This window comes from Perognathus longimembris, chromosome 10 (genome assembly GCF_023159225.1).
Source record: "Perognathus longimembris pacificus isolate PPM17 chromosome 10, ASM2315922v1, whole genome shotgun sequence".
Classification (NCBI taxonomy): domain Eukaryota; kingdom Metazoa; phylum Chordata; class Mammalia; order Rodentia; family Heteromyidae; genus Perognathus; species Perognathus longimembris.
The window spans coordinates 31,296,376-31,312,081 of record NC_063170.1 but is presented as its reverse complement, the minus strand read 5'-3'; the positions used below and the strand labels follow the sequence as shown (position 1 = coordinate 31,312,081).

Sequence of the window (15,706 nt, the reverse complement as noted above, 5' to 3'; positions counted from 1 at the left end):
ATATGACAGTGATAGCAGGGCATTGATGGCTCATGCTTGTAATCCTATCTACTCAGGATGACAAGACCTGAGGGTCTAGGTTCAAAGCCAGCCCAGATAGTAAAGTCCATGAGACTTTTATTTCCAAATAATCACCAAAAAGGCAGAAATGGAGCTGTGGTTTGAGTATGAGAGCCACTAGCCTGAGTGAAAAAGCTAAGGGAGGGGCTGGGAATACTGCCTAGTGGTAAAGTGCTTGCTTTACATATAGGAAGCTCTTGGTTTGATTTGTTAGCACCACATATATAGAAAAAGTCAGAAGTGGCGCTGTGGCTCAAGTGGCAGAGTGCTAGCCTTGAGTAAAAAGAAGCCAGAGACAGTGCTCAGGCCCTGAGTTCAAGCCCCAGGACTGGCAAAAAAAAAAAAAAAGCTAAGGGACAATGCTCAGGCCCAGTAATGGCATTAAAAAAAGTTTGGAAACCATTGTTCTAAACTAGAGATACATTTTTCCAGTTGAACTCAATTTTAGGACCAGAGACATTAGTAATTTATGTTATTCATTGAAACAAGTATTTCATAAACAATGTTGGTTGGTTTGCTGACACTTCAGGTCAATCCTCATTTTATCTTTCTAAACTTTAAAAACATTTGCTTTTATTTATTTATTTATTTATTTATTTATTTATTTATTTATTTATTTATTTATTTTTGTGCCAGTCCTGGGGCTTGAACTCAGCCTGGGCACTGTTCCTGAGCTTTTATTTTTGTTCAAGGCTAGTGCTCTACTGCTGAAGCCACAGCTCCCCTCTGGCTTTTTGGTGGTTCATTGGAGATAAGAGTCTCACAGGCTTTCCTGCTCAGACTAGCTTTGAACTGTGATCCTCAGATCTCAGCCTCCTGAATAGCTAGGATTACAGGCCTGAACCATGAGGCCTACCTCCTTTAAAATATTTGAATGGGGGTTGGTGATGTGGCTCAGGTGGTAGAGTGTCAGCCAATGAACAAAAGTGTCAGATCAAGAATTCAGATCCTGGTCTTGGACCAGAAATATAAAGTGGGTAGGGTGCATGGCTCAGATGGTACTGCATGGATCGTGAACAAAAGCTAGCATAAGGTAGTGAGTTTAAATACTAGTTGCAGACAACAAATTTTTAAGAACTAGAACAAATTATATGTAGTTTCCTATTCCCTCCATCTGGAACTTCCCAGACAGGGTCTGGACTTCTCTCTCAGTGCTTGTTTGCTTTCTTCCAATTTCTGCCCCAACCTCCACAGACAATGGGAAGCTTCCATTCATGGCCATGGTTCGAAACCTGTGCAACCTGCTTCGTGTTGGTATTAGCACCCGCCACCATGGCATTGTTATGGAGAGACTCCAGGACTCAGTAAGTGTGAGGGGTGGGCAGCATGTGGCTGAAAATGCTGCAGCTTGGGCTGGGAATATGGCCTAGTGGTTAAGTGCTCACTTCATATACATGAAGCCCTGGGTTCCATTCCTCAGCACCACATATATAGAAAAAGCCGGAAGTGGCGCTGTGGCTCAAGTGGTAGAATGCTAGCCTTGAGTACAAAGAAGCCAGGGACAGTGCTCAGGCCCTGAGTTTAAGCACCAGGACTGGCCAAAGAAAAGAAAATGCTGCAGCTACCATAGTGGTGGCCAGGTTTTCATGAGTACCAAAGAAAGGCCAGGGCCACCAGCCTATTTCACTGTGGGCTGTAATAGGTATGAAAATGCAAAGGCAGATTTGTTGTCTGACATTTCAATCAGTCCTTTGAGAAATTACAGTAGCATTAAAAAACTTTTGTTCTTAATTTTCGAGCTCAATGATTACCAGAAAGAATCCTTTCTTCTTCTTCTTCTTCTTCTTCTTCTTCTTCTTCTTCTTCTTCTTCTTCTTCTTCTTCTTCTTCTTCTTCTTCTTCTTCTCCTTCTTCTTCTTCTTCTCCTTCTCCTTCTTCTTCTTCTTCTCCTTCTTCTTCTTCTTCTCCTCCCCCTTCTCCTCCCCCCCCTCCCCCTCCCCCTCCCCCCTCCTCTTCCCTTCCTCTCCCCCTCCTACTCCTATTCCCCCTTCCCCCCTCCTCTTCCTCCTCCTCCATCATCATGCAGGACCTTGAACTCTTGGTTAGCTTTTGCTGAAGGCTAGCACCCTGCCACTTGAACCACAGCTCCACTTCTGGCTTTTTGCTGGTTAATTAGAGATAAGTGTCTCTTGGATTTGACCAGGCTGGCTTCAAATCGTGGTCTTCAGATACAGCCTCCTGAGTAGCTAGGATTACAGGCAGAAGGCCTCAGCGCCAAGCAAGAATCCTTTTAAAATTTAATTGATGAGAGGGAGGTATAAAATAAATAGGAGCTCCTTCTGTAACTTCATCTTCTCACCTCTTGTATGCTAAAATGGTGACTTTGTCTTCTGTGTATCTGTAATTCGGTTTCCCTTTCCTCACCTTTCTACCCACCTCACAATTGGTTGGTAGGAATTAAGTGGTTACTTCATTGCTATGGCCTCTTCAGCACTCCTATCCTTCCTGGTTCTCTGCTCATGGTTCCTCCCTTGTTTTTCAGAAGTCTGTGATTCATAGTCGGCAGTTTCCATTCAGATTCCTTAATGCCCATGATTCCATTGATAACCTTGATGCTCAACTCCGGAATAAAGGTATTAGTATTAGCTTCCTTCTTTTAATGTCTGCATGGCTTTCCAGCCTAAATGAGATAGGCCCTCTGGTATTCTGAGCTCCTTATCTTGTCAACTTGGGGATAGGCAGAGGTCAGACAATTGCCAGCCCTCGGGATCAGAACATATTAATGACAGGATAAGATGAGGGAACAGTGGCTGTCTGACTCAGATGTTTTTACTTGTCACCACACAGCAATGCCCTTTCCCTCCAATATAAACCTCATGAGACGGATAATGATTAGACTCTCAAAAAATATCAAGAGGCCTGCTCATCCAAGACACCTTCATCTCCTTAGTCGTCAGCAGCTTCGGGCAGCTATGGTGATACCTGTGATCTACAAGCAGCTGAAGTGGGAGAAGCTGAAAATACACAAAGCCAGGTGTGTGTGTGTGTGTGTGTGTGCGTGCCACAGCTGTTTTCTGGAGACATGTGCTTGTAGTTATTCCAGTACAGATCTGCTTGGTCTTAGCAGCATCTTTTGCACAGCAAAACCTGTCTTTAATATTTCATTGGTTCCCATGGACTCTGTGTCTCTCTTCTTTAATGCATGCTGGTGTTCTCTCTCACATCTCTGGTTTATGGTAGTGTTCTTTGCAACAATTGGTTTTCTTTTTATTTCTCTCTCACTTTCTCTCTGGACTTGAGACTCAGAGCCTCTTGCTTTTGTTTGACTTTTTCTCTTAAGTCTGGTACTCTACCACTTGAACCACAGTTTCACTTCCTACTTCTTGCTGGTTAGTTGAAGAAAAGTCTCATGGACTTTTCTGCCTTGGTTGCCTTTGTACTAGAATCCTCAGATATCAGCCTCCTGAGTAGCTAGGATTACAACATGAGTCACCAGTATCTGGCTCATCATTTTTTTGAATCAAGTCTATGCATTGCATTTGGTTGTTCCGTCTCTTAAATATCTTTTTTTTTTTTTTTTTTGGCCAGTCCTGGGCCTTGGACTCAGGGCCTGAGCACTGTCCCTGGCTTCTTCCCGCTCAAGGCTAGCACTCTGCCACTTGAGCCACAGCGCCACTTCTGGCCGTTTTCTGTATATGTGGTGCTGGGGAATCGAACCTAGGGCCTCGGGTATACCGAGGCAGGCACTCTTGCCACTAGGCTATATCCCCAGCCCCCCGTCTCTTAAATATCTTAATCTTCCCTTTTATATCAGCAAATTGCTGTGGAAGCCAGGTTCAAGGACCCCAGAAAATGTCCCATGTTTTGGAATTGTCTTTTTCCTAGGGGGTTTTTCTGTTTCTTATCAGTTGGCATGAGCTCCAGAGACTTAAATCTATTTAGATTTAGTAATTTTATTTTCAAGAATTTTATAAGTGTGAAAAAAATAAAGAATTTCATAAGTGATTCTGTGCACACTGTTTAGTTAGAATCATTGGACCTTTTGTGCCTCTTGATAAAGTACAGGATCAGGAAGAAAAAGTCTGATGGGCCTGCCCTGAGTGATACTAGGATTGATTAGTGCTCATAGAAGATTGATAGCCTAGTGTCTCTTCCCCTACTCTTCCCCCTTCCTCCCCCCCTTTCTCCTCTCTCTCTCTTTCTCTCTCCCTCCCTCCCTCCCTTTTCTTCCCTCTCCCTCCCTCTCCCTCCCTATCTCTCCCTTTCTCTCCCTTTCTTTCCCTCTCTCTCCTTCTCCCTCTCTCTCCCTCTCTCTGTCTTTTTTGCCAGTACTGGGGCTTGCACTCAGGGCTTGAGCACTGTCTCTGGCTTCCTTTTTCTCAAGGCTAGCACTCTTACTACTTGAGCCACAGCACCATTTCCGGCTGTTTATGTGGTGCTGAGGAATTGAACCTAGGGCTTCATGCATGCTAGGCAAGCACTGTTATCACTAAGCGACATTCCCAGCCCCTCTTTTCTTTTTAAACATTTAAAAAAAACTTATTAAAAAGGTGATGTACAGAGGGCTTACAGTTATATAAGTCAGTTAAAGAGTACATTTCATTTTGGACTTGCTTTCTTCCAGTTTTTTCCTCCCATTCCTACCTATAAGTTGTATACTTCATTTTCAATCTACTCTCTTTTTTCTTGAGGCAAAGTCTCACTATGTAGCTCAGGTTAATCTTTTTTTTTTTTTTTTTTTTTTGGCCAGTCCTGGGCCTTGGACTCAGGGCCTGAGCACTGTCCCTGGCTTCTTCCCGCTCAAGGCTAGCACTCTGCCACTTGAGCCACAGTGCCGCTTCTGGCCGTTTTCTGTATATGTGGTGCTGGGGAATCGAACCTAGGGCCTCGTGTATCCGAGGCAGGCACTCTTGCCACTAGGCTATATCCCCAGCCCTCAGGTTAATCTTGAACTCACTTTGTAGCCCATCTTCCTGCAACTACTTTCCGAGTACTGGGATTACAGGTACGAACCGTCATACCAGCTACTTATTACTCTTTTATTTGCTAGATTTTTAGAGCAAGCACTTAGTATTTCTTCTCTATTTTCCTCCTATTACTTTTTTTCTCAGGCAGGTCTGTTATGTACCTCATGATAGCCAAGGATTCACTATGTAGTCCAGACTGGCCATTCTCTTGCCTAGACTCTCCAGTGGAGAATGAATGAATATGTGTATGTATGTATGTGTGTGTGTGTATGTATGTGTGTATGAATGTTTGTATATTTGTATGTATGCATTTATTGTGCCAGTATTGCAGCTTGAACTCAGAGCTGAGCACTACCTCTTAGCTTTTAGCTTAAGGGTAGAGCTATACTATTTGAACCATAGCTCCACTTCTCGCTTTTTGGTGGTTAATTGGATATAAAAGTCTCACAGACTTCCCTGCCCAGATCTCAGCCTCCTAAATAGTTAGAACTACAGGCTGAGCTACCAGCTCCTGGCAGTATTTCTTCTTTAAAATACAATTGTAAGGACTGGGGATATAGCTCAGTGGTAGAATGCTTGCCTTGCATGGCCTTGGGTTTGGTTCTGAATACTGATTACAATTTGAAGGGACAGTAGTTAGACTTGCTTCACAAAGAAACTATGGATTAATGTGTTGAGTGTGCCAGGCAAGTGGCTTTATAGCTAACTTCCCTTCTCCTGCCATGAGAATGGATTACAAGAGTTCTGTAGCATGGGGAAAGGCAACCTTCTATAGCAAAAGTGGAGGCCATTGCGGAAAGATGTGGTGGTGCTGAGAACAGAGAAAGGAATCTCAATACTTAAGCGAAAACAAGGTCTCATCCTCCCTCCTGCTTTAAGGTGGTAGGCAGACAAGGCTCTGAACCTCTGCCTGTCTACATCTTCCTTTCTTGCAGACAGTGTCATGCTGACGTTGAGATGCTGGACAGGTACCGCCAAGCCCTGGAAGCAGCTGTGAACCTCTCTGTGAAGCACAACCTGCCCCCACTGCCAGGCCGTACCCTCCTGGTTTACCTGACAGATTCTGGTGCAGATAGACTCTGTCCTAAAAGCAACACACAAAGGGTAAAAAATGAACAAAAATAAAACAAAACAAAAAATAAGCCAAGTGCAGGTGGCTCATGTCTGTAATTCTAGATACTCAGGAACTGAGAGCTGAGGATCATGGTTCAAAGCCAGCCTGGGTAGGCTATGAGCCTCTTATCTCTAATTAACTACCAAAAAAGTTGAAAGTGAAAATATGGCTCCTCAGGCCCTGAGTTCAAGCCCCAGAACCAGTACTAAATAAACAACTAAATAGCATTTTCTTTTTCTTTTTTTTTTTTTTTTTTTTTTTTTGGCCAGTCCTGGGCCTTGGACTCAGGGCCTGAGCACTGTCCCTGGCTTCTTCCAGCTCAAGGCTAGCACACTGCCACCTGAGCCACAGCACCCCTTCTGGCCGTTTTACATATATGTGGTGCTGGGGAATCGAACCGGGAGCTTCATGTGTAGGAGGCAAGCACTCTTGCCACTAGGCCATATTCCCAGCCCCCTAAATAGCATTTTCTAAAGGGGTTGATAGGATTCTAGGAGTCCTGAGAGGTATGTAGTCCAGGCTGGCTAGAAACTTACTGTGTAACCCAGATTGGTCATGAATTCACCATCTTCTTGTCTAGCCAGATCTGATTTTCCCAGAGAAGCACACAGACAGAAATAAGTAACATGGATTTGCTTCCATCCACCAGTCCTTGGTCCCCTAGGCTTTGGTCATAATTCTCCTTATGGATGGTAATACTAACATTTTACATTTGGCTAGTACTTAATACACTAAACTCTGTCCACTAAAATATATCTCACTTTCACCTTACTATGTCATCCTAGTACTGAATCTAGCTAGGGATTCTAGCTTTGCCACATCCTACAATCGGCTCTTCCTGAGGGCTGCTGATGTTGAGCCTTCCTAACTGGAGACTTGGCCTTTTCCCCAAGAAGCAGAGGTATTTGGCCTCCAGAGTTGCAGGGAAAAGGCAGAGATAGCTTTGAAATGAAGAAGCTTTCTTTACCCTCATGTTTTCCCTACCAGCCCCAACTGAATTATGTGCTGCTGCTGCTGGCAATGCTGATGGCACGGGCAGAACAGGCAGAGCTCTTGTTGTGTGGGAGAGGAACTCTGAAGATGGCAGAACTGAAGGCTGAAGAAGGCATTCTGAAGACTGCTGGCAAGCTCCAGGCTCAAGTCCAGGTCAGACACTCACCCTACCATCCAAAACCATGAAGGAGGTATATAAACAAGAGAATGGTTAGGAAAGACATGGATAGCCAGACATGATGATACATACCTATAATCCCAGCACTCAGGAAGTTGAGGTAAGAAGATGGTCAGTTTGAGGCCAGCTTGGGCATTATAGGTGAGACTTTATCTCAAAAAACAAATAGAAAAAATACACAGGCATGGGTATATAGAGTTCTGAAGATTTTCTAGGCAGACTGGTGTTTCTATTTTATTGATTATAGTAGTCTGCTTTTAAGTGCTACAATGAGAAACTGAGGCAGAACTTACTCCAGCTTTGGAGATTAGGGAACACAGAATTGCCCTTAGCATGGCTCTGGTGAAGACTTTTGACACACATAGGAAGAAAAAGGAAGCAGGAGTGAGTCAGGCTCAGGCTCAGGCTTTTACAGCTCAGAGAAGAACTCCATAGTCTCATTTAAATTACTGTAGTATCATCCAGACACAGCTTGCCCAATGATCTGAAGACCCTCCCACTAGCCACCGCCCCCCCCCCTTTTTTTTGTGCTGGTACTTACTGAGGCTTGAGTCAAGGGTACTTTCCCTCAGCTTTTTTGCTCAAGGCCCATTCTTTACCACTTGAGTCATAGCTCCTCTCCTGGTTTTTGTACCGGTTAATTGAGATTAGAGTCTTGTAGATTTTTCTACCTGAACTGTCTTTAAACTGTGATCCTTAGATCTCAGCTTTCTGAGTAGTTAGAATTAGAGATGTGAGCCACCAGTGACCAGTTTTAGTATCTATCCTCTTAATACATTACAGAGGGGCTCGAATTCCAATATATTAACCCTTGGGGGACAATCAAACTATATGTAAACCAGAACATTATGTGCCTCATGTGCAACCATATAATGAGAGTGTGCTTCTTTAAGGAACTGGAAGAAAATGATGAATGGCCTCTGTTTACTTTTGGGAACTACCTGCTGTCTCTGGCTGTCCAAAGGGTCCCGGTGAGTATTGCTTGGTTCCTGTACAACTGACATTGTCCTCTCATGTCTTGACCCCTCAAGTCTGATGTTTCACGCTATATCCAGTCTCCAGGTCAGTACCTCCAGGCTGCAGTCCTCTACCCAGTGGTATGCTGATTGATAAATGTTTAATAATAAATGGAAAAACAAGACTTGGTTAATAGCTTTTGCCAATTTCTATGGTATAAATAGTCCTGCCCTGACTGACTTTAAACTACCAACATTATATCAGTGAACATAGTTGGGAAGAAAGGCTTAGTAGCATATTATATTGTATTTCTACAGTATTGATAGAGATGTAAGTTAGTTCAAGAGCAGATAATGCTAAAACTTAGTAAGATTACTGATAAATTTAGAGGATTTACTATTGAAAATATTTACTATTTACCACTGCCTCAACCGCAACCTCTACTTTGGTATAACCCCCAAGTCAGAATTTAGTAACTTCCTTCATTCTAAGTATTCTCCTAATGCCCCTATCTTTCATTCATCTTACAGGTAGACAGGGTCATCCTCTTTGGCGAAATGATGAATGATACAATGCTCAATGCAGCCAAACAAATGATTTGGCAGCATGTGAATTCTAAGTGTCTCTTTGTTGGTGTCATCCTGAGGAAAGTGCTGAACATGTAAGGATTCTTGAACTCCCTGCTCAGAGTCGGGATGGAGACCATAGTTCTTCACGCCTGCCAAACCTCTCACTTGCTGTCTATGCCTTCTTCATTCTGTTGCATTTCAGATTCTAGAACTTTCTCTAAAGTCTTCATACATTTTTGCGAAGGATCACCCTAGCCTAGTGTATAACCCAATAGGGTTACACTGCAGGGGAGATAATAGGAGCTGGTGGCTCATGCTTATAATTCTAACTACTTAGGAGGCTGAAGTCTGCAGATTGAGGTTTGAAGTTAACCCTGGCAGACAAATCCAAGAGACTCTTACTTCCAGTTAATCACCAAAAACCCAGAAATGGAGATGTGGTACAAGTGGTAGAATGCCAGATTTGAGGGGGTGGAAAAGCTTAGGGATAGTGCCCAGGCCCTGAGTTCAAGATCCAGGACTGGTACAAAATAATAAAGAAGTGATGTGTCTATCTGAGGGTGTTGGACAGCGACAATGTGTTCCTAGCTGGCTGACTTTCTCTTCTTCACCCTATTAATTCCCCTCTTCTGGTAGACTTTCTCTTCTCCACCCTATTAATTCCCCTCTCCCCGTACCAGGGTTTAATCTCAGGGCCTTTCATTCTACTTTACTTGATTGCTCACAGCTGGCACTCTACCACTTGGGTCAGGCGTCCAGCCTTCTTTTAGCTGATTAACTGGAGATGGAGTCTTTCTGGACTTTTCTGCCCATGCTGGCTTCAACCTGTAATCTCTCAGCTCTCACCTCCTGAGTAGCCAGAAGATGCTTCTCTGCTTCCTGCTTTCCCTCCCGTCTTCCCTTCTCTCCATCTGTGGTGCTGCCTGTTTGAACTTAGGGTCTTGTGATTGAAAGGCAGTGTTTTTTGTTTTGTGCTGATACTGGGGCTTCAACTCAAGACCTCACACTTTCTCTTAGCTTTTTTGCTCAAGGCTGGCACTCTACTATGTGTACCTCAATTTCTGGTTTTTGTTTTTGTTTTTTGGTGTGTGTGTGTGTGTGTGTTTGATTGGAGATAAGAGTTTCTTGGAGTTGTCTGCCAGGGCTGACTTCAAATCTTGGTCTGCAGATCTCAGCCTCCTGAGTAGCTAAGATGACAGGTGTGAGCCACCAGCACCCAGCTGTTTGTTTTGAAACAAACACTGTATGTCTTGGGCAGGTCTGGAACTGCAGGTTATCCTGCCTCTGCCTCCTAAGTGCTGGGCTATAGGTGTGAGCCAGCATGTCTGGCTCAGGCATTGTTCTGATGCTTAGTGATTGCTTCTTGCTTTGCCAGGTCACCGAATTTGAATCCCAAGGATGTGACACTCTCAGGCTGTACTGATGGGATTCTGAAGTGAGTATAAAATGGGCTGGAAGTTTTGTTAGACCTTTTTATTGAGATTATTTGTGTTTTCCATTTCATTCACTTTTTAAATTTTTTCTCTCATATGCAGAAGCTAGATCTAAAATACACCAGTGTATGGTAAATTGCCCAGGACTCTAGGCTTTCACACACATTGAGACTTTAGGGGAGGAACACAAAGGCATACTCCTGAACATTTCAAACACTATCAAAATGAATTCCAGGAAAGGGAAACATGAGGTGTTTTCTTTTGTTGTTGTTGTTGGTGGTGGTGTTTGCTTTCACTTTATTTATTCTCTAAGTGATGTACAGAGGGGTTACAGTTTCATACATAAGGCAATGGGTACATTTCTTATCAAACTTGTTACCTCCTCTCTCATTTTCCTCCCTCCTCTCCTCCACCCCATGAGTTGTACAGTTGGATTGTGGCATATTGTGGGTTGGGTTTTTTTTTGCCAGTCCTGGGGCTTGAACTCAGGTCCTGAGCACTGTCCCTAGCTTCTTTTTGCTCTACCACTTGAACCACAGTGCCACTTCTGGCTTTTTCTATATGTGTGGTGCTGAGGAATCGAACCCAGAGTTTCATGTATGCCAGGCAAGCACTTACCACTAGGCCATATTCCCAGCCCTATAGCATATAGTTTTGTAAGTATTTCTGTTATATTGGTTTGCCTTTTACCCTTTGTCTCTCCATTTTGATGTTCTCCTTCTCTTCCCTACTTCCAGTAAACATATTTACAATACCCAGGGTATCAAAATCAGTAACAGTAACATCAGGGGTAAAACCCTGGGGAAGAAAAACAAAAGAAAGTGGCATAATTTCAGATAGCACATTGAAAATAACAACAGTGGTAAAATCCACTGTTTTTGTTGTCATTCTTTTTCCCATCTTTTGGGAGGGAGCAAATGGGGCAGATATAGAGAAAGGAAGGGTAAATCAATGCACCCATGGTACTCAATAGACACTGGAAAATGCACTATGTAACTTGTGAGGAGGGATGGGAGGGGGAAATGGAGGAAAAGCAAAGGAAGGGGTGACATTGTCCAAGAAATGTACCCATTACCTGACTTATAAAATGATAATAACACCTTAGTAAAAACAATAAAATTATATTGTATTATATAAATTATAAAAGAAAGGATTAATTTTACTGTAGTAGTTTTAAAATAGGGAGAAATGGAAAAGAGGGAGAAACATTTCTTGCTCCTTATGCAGGAAATGGAAATTAACAACTCATCACTTAAAAAAAATTTTTTGTAAGCAAGATAGTTTATTTCTGTTGTATGGCTCTCTAGGCCCAGCAGCATGGCATTACATGGGCCCAAGCACTTGCTATCTTAATACTTCATGTCCTCAATGGCTTCTGCTTGATGAGTCGAGGGGGCTGCATCAGCTCCTGACGTCTTTGTAGTTAGCCAAATCTGTATTCAGCAGGAAAGAGAAAGAGGGATAGGGGAGATTGCACTGTTTTCTTTTAAATAAATAATTTAAAAAATGGTTGTAGTCCTGTCCCCTCTGTTCTAATTTTGGTCCAGAGAAAAATCTCATCTGTTTCTGCTAATTCCAGAAATCATTTTACATTATTTTTCTCTGCACCTTAGCCTTTTCATTTATTCTCTTTTTTCTCCATCTTTTCCTTTGGCTGTTAATCATTTCCTTAAATCCTATTAGGATGCCTCAAAACTGGTAACTTCTGTGCTTGGTGTAGAGCTAATCCAGCCCAGGTGTGGATAGTCTTAAACTTGATGCCTTAACTTGGTTTTCCCTGGGTTAACAGAAATCTTAGGATTATTGGAGAAGCACTGAGGGGTGGAGGAGGACCTCAGACTTGTTTCTTCTCTTTTCATTCACTTTTGCATTTCCGTAGTCTCACTTATTTTTTTTTTTTTTCAATTTAGGGCTTGAACTCAGGGTCTGGGTGCTGTCTCTAGCTCAAGGCGAGAGCATATTTCTTTTCGCACAATGTCCCCTCCTTTCCCTTGCTCTCTCCCAGCTTTTTACTTCTGTCTCCACCCATAGGTTGTATGGTTCATTTTCAACATATAGTCTAATGAGTACCACTACTGCATTTGCTCACCGTGGTTTCTCCTTTTCTGAGGTTTCCCCCCACCCCGTTACCCTCTCAAAGGTAAATAAATGAATAAGACAAAAGAAAAGAAAGAAAAAACAACAAAGAAAAAAACCTTATTTCCATTTCCCTGACTTCATTTGAAGAAGTGTTATTTTATATGATCAGAGGCACATAGGCCTTTGTGCCTTTGTGTTCATCTCCTAAAAGTGTCCTCCTTTGGTCTCACTGTGTGTGAATGCCTAAAGTTCTCTATAATTTATCATGTCCCAGTGTATTTTTAGATCTATCTCGTACATATGCAAGAATGTGGCCATGTCTTTACTCTGTTTTACTTGCAAGATCTTCCTGATTCTTAGGATTTTGTTGCTGTTTATTTAGGTTCATTGCAGAGCATGGGGCCTCTCACCTTCTGGAACACGTGGATCAAATGGATAGAATATTCAAGATTCCACCACCCCCGGGAAAGACACAGGTCCTGACTCCCCGGCCACTGGAAGAGGATGCCCTAAGCCCTATGGCTCCTATTTCCCATCATGGGTCAGTCCAACTTTCTGTGCCTTTGTGAATAAAGAGGGCTTCAGGCCTGGTAAAATGGTGGCTAAAGTTATCAAGATGGCAAGTCTTCCTTCCTTAGGAGGCCCTCTTCTAGTGCCAGGGATTGTCAAATCATGAACCTGCTCCTTGCCCTACTAAGCAAAGGAGGTCACAGTGCCAGAGAACAGCAGGTGCCTTGACCATAAAGCTAGGGATTAGGCAGCGGGTTGAGGAGCACAGGCTCTGGTGTTTTCATGCTGGCTTTGCCAATAGTAGCTCAAATCTTAGGCTAATTACTTCATTTCCTTTCTTTCCTTCCCTCTCTCCCTCCTTCCTTCCCTCCCTCCTTCCTTCCCTCCCTCTTTCTTTCCTATGAGTTTTGAATTTAGGTCCTTTTATCTTTTGACCTATGCCCCAGTCCTCAGTTGCTTAATTTTTGTGTGTATGCCAGTACTAGGGTTTGAACTCAAGACCATGAGCTTTTACTTAGGGTGACATTTCCCAAAAAGAAATGTAACCTTTACCTGATTTATGTAACTTTGATCCCTCTGTATATTACCTTTATACTAACAATTAATATTTTTTTAAAAAGAGAAAAGCCAGAAGTGGAGCTGTGGTTCAAGTGGTAGAGTGCCAGCCTTTAGCACTAGGCCCTGAGTTCAAGCCTTAGTGTGGACACAAGAAAAAAAAAAAAGAAATGGTAAAAGGGGGCTTCAATGGCAGGGTTTTGCAGTTGAGTTAGTAGCGGTTTTCTTTGAGGGTTTGTAGGTATGCCTTTTTTTTTTTTTTTTTGTGCCTCTGGGTTTGGGTGCTGTCCCTGAGCTTCTTTTGCTCAAGGCTAGTGCTCTTACCACTTGAGCCACAGCACCACTTCTGGCCTTTCCTGCATAGTTTATTGGAGATAAGAATCTCACAGACTTTCCTTCCAAGGCTGGCTTCAAACTTTGATCCTCAGATCTCAGCCTCCTTAGTAGCTAGGATAACAGGTGTGAGCCACTAGTGAGCCATCAGTCCCTGGGAGAATGCCCTTCTGTTGTCCGGATCAGGGATAGGGCCCAGTGCTGAGGAATGGTCCTTATAATGGCTGTTGATTTGAGTGGACTAAACTCACCTGAATCCCTAGACTGAGTTCAGTTTTCCATTCATCCCCAGATGGCACAGCATCCGGATTTTCATTTCTTCCACGTTCCGGGACATGCATGGAGAGCGAGACCTGCTGCTGAGGTCTGTGCTGCCAGCCCTTCAGGCCCAAGCAGCTCCTCAGCACATAAGCCTTCATGCCATTGACCTGCGCTGGGGCATCACAGAGGAGGAGACCCGTAGGAACAGGTGTGGCAGCTACAAATAAGAGGGCTGGAATGAGGGGCTTGAGTGTAGGCTGAGTTGGGCATAAAGATGAGGATGTCAACAAGAGCAGCTTAGTTGGGTGCTGGTTGTTACTTAGGAGCCTGAGATCTGAGGATCAAGACTCAAAGCTAGCCTGAGCAGAAAAAGTTCATGAGACTCTTATCTCCAATTAACCAGCAAAAATATGGAATTAGAGCTGTGGCTCAAGATATAGAGCACCAGACTTGAAGAAAAAACCTTAAAGACAGTGACTAAGCCCTGAATTCAAAAGCCTTCAGTCTGCTCAGTGTGAGCCAGAATCCTTTCTCTGAAGTATTTGTAGTCTCTGCACTGCCTTACTGACTCCTCCTTGTCTCCCACCTGTGTCTACAGACAACTGGAAGTGTGCCTTGGGGAAGTGGAGAACTCGCAGCTGTTCGTGGGGATTCTGGGCTCCCGCTATGGCCACATTCCCCCTAATTACAATCTTCCTGACCATCCTCACTTTCACTGGGTAACACAGATGGGCTGGGAAAAAGCCATGGGCTGTCAGGAACTCAGAGACTATGCTCAGGCAGTGCCTTGAGACTTGAAGTGAAACATGGGCAGAATAAGAAGCACTTCTGTCTCTGGCTGAGGGATATAAGGTATGACAGCAGTGCTCTTTAGGCAGTACTCTTTAGGCTTTACCATCAAACAGACATGGTCTCCAACTCTCTGGGTTATTTGTGCCTCCTTTGGCTTTTTGGGGAGTAGCTTAATTGAACCTGTTCTCAACTTCCACACATTGAACAGAAGCAACAATGTCTACCTCACAGGGCTGTTATGAATGTTAAAATCTACTTAGCTGGGTGTGGTGGTACACACATGTAATCTCAGCTGCTCAGAAGCCTGAGGCAAGAGAATTGCAAGTTTCAGACTAGTCTAGGGGAACTTGTTGAGCCCATCTTAAAATAAAAAGTACTGGGATGTAGGACAGTGGTAGAGTGCCTGCCTAGCATGTGTGAGGTTCCAGGTTCAGATCCAATACTACAAAACAAATAATCAAAAGACAAAACAACATTTTTTGTTGTTTGTCATACATGTGCGCACACACACATAGTGAGCATATATATAGTTATATAGAGAGATATGTATCATATCAAGCAGTCAATAAAAACTCTTCACTATATTTTGTTGCTTGTGTCTGGAGGGAGGAACGTTACTGAGATGAGGGAGCCCTGGGCCTTTTGCTGATATCAGGGAACAGACTTACATGACCTAGGCTGTTTGCCTCTACCCTTTCCTTGCAGACCCAGCAATATCCTTCAGGACGCTCTGTGACAGAGATGGAAGTAATGCAGTTCCTGAATCGAGACCAATGTCTGCAGCCATCTGCCCGAGCTCTTGTCTACTTTCGGGATCCCAGTTTTCTGAGGTACTTCCTGTTGCCTCCAGGGCCAGAAGGCCAAACAGGCCATCTTCTCTCTCAATATGCAGAATATAGGACTGGTTGGCTAAAAGAAAGAAAAGACTCATGCCTATAATCCTAGCTACCCAGAAGGAGCACAGT

At 43.5% G+C, this 15,706-nt stretch overlaps 1 protein-coding gene across 1 annotated transcript in view; it reads left to right on the top strand.

Annotated features, from left to right (window-relative positions):
* Tep1 (telomerase associated protein 1) overlaps positions 1-15,706 on the top strand; it is a 58,565-nt gene that overhangs the window by 17,524 nt on the left and 25,335 nt on the right. Inside the window, exons 10-21 of the mRNA XM_048355696.1 lie at positions 1,255-1,364; positions 2,543-2,633; positions 2,848-3,034; positions 5,903-6,071; positions 7,069-7,227; positions 8,146-8,223; positions 8,740-8,870; positions 10,154-10,213; positions 12,673-12,831; positions 13,981-14,157; positions 14,548-14,668; positions 15,447-15,571. Of these exons, the coding sequence (XP_048211653.1) occupies positions 1,255-1,364; positions 2,543-2,633; positions 2,848-3,034; positions 5,903-6,071; positions 7,069-7,227; positions 8,146-8,223; positions 8,740-8,870; positions 10,154-10,213; positions 12,673-12,831; positions 13,981-14,157; positions 14,548-14,668; positions 15,447-15,571 (1,567 nt within the window). The remainder of the gene's footprint in view (positions 1-1,254; positions 1,365-2,542; positions 2,634-2,847; positions 3,035-5,902; positions 6,072-7,068; positions 7,228-8,145; positions 8,224-8,739; positions 8,871-10,153; positions 10,214-12,672; positions 12,832-13,980; positions 14,158-14,547; positions 14,669-15,446; positions 15,572-15,706) is intronic.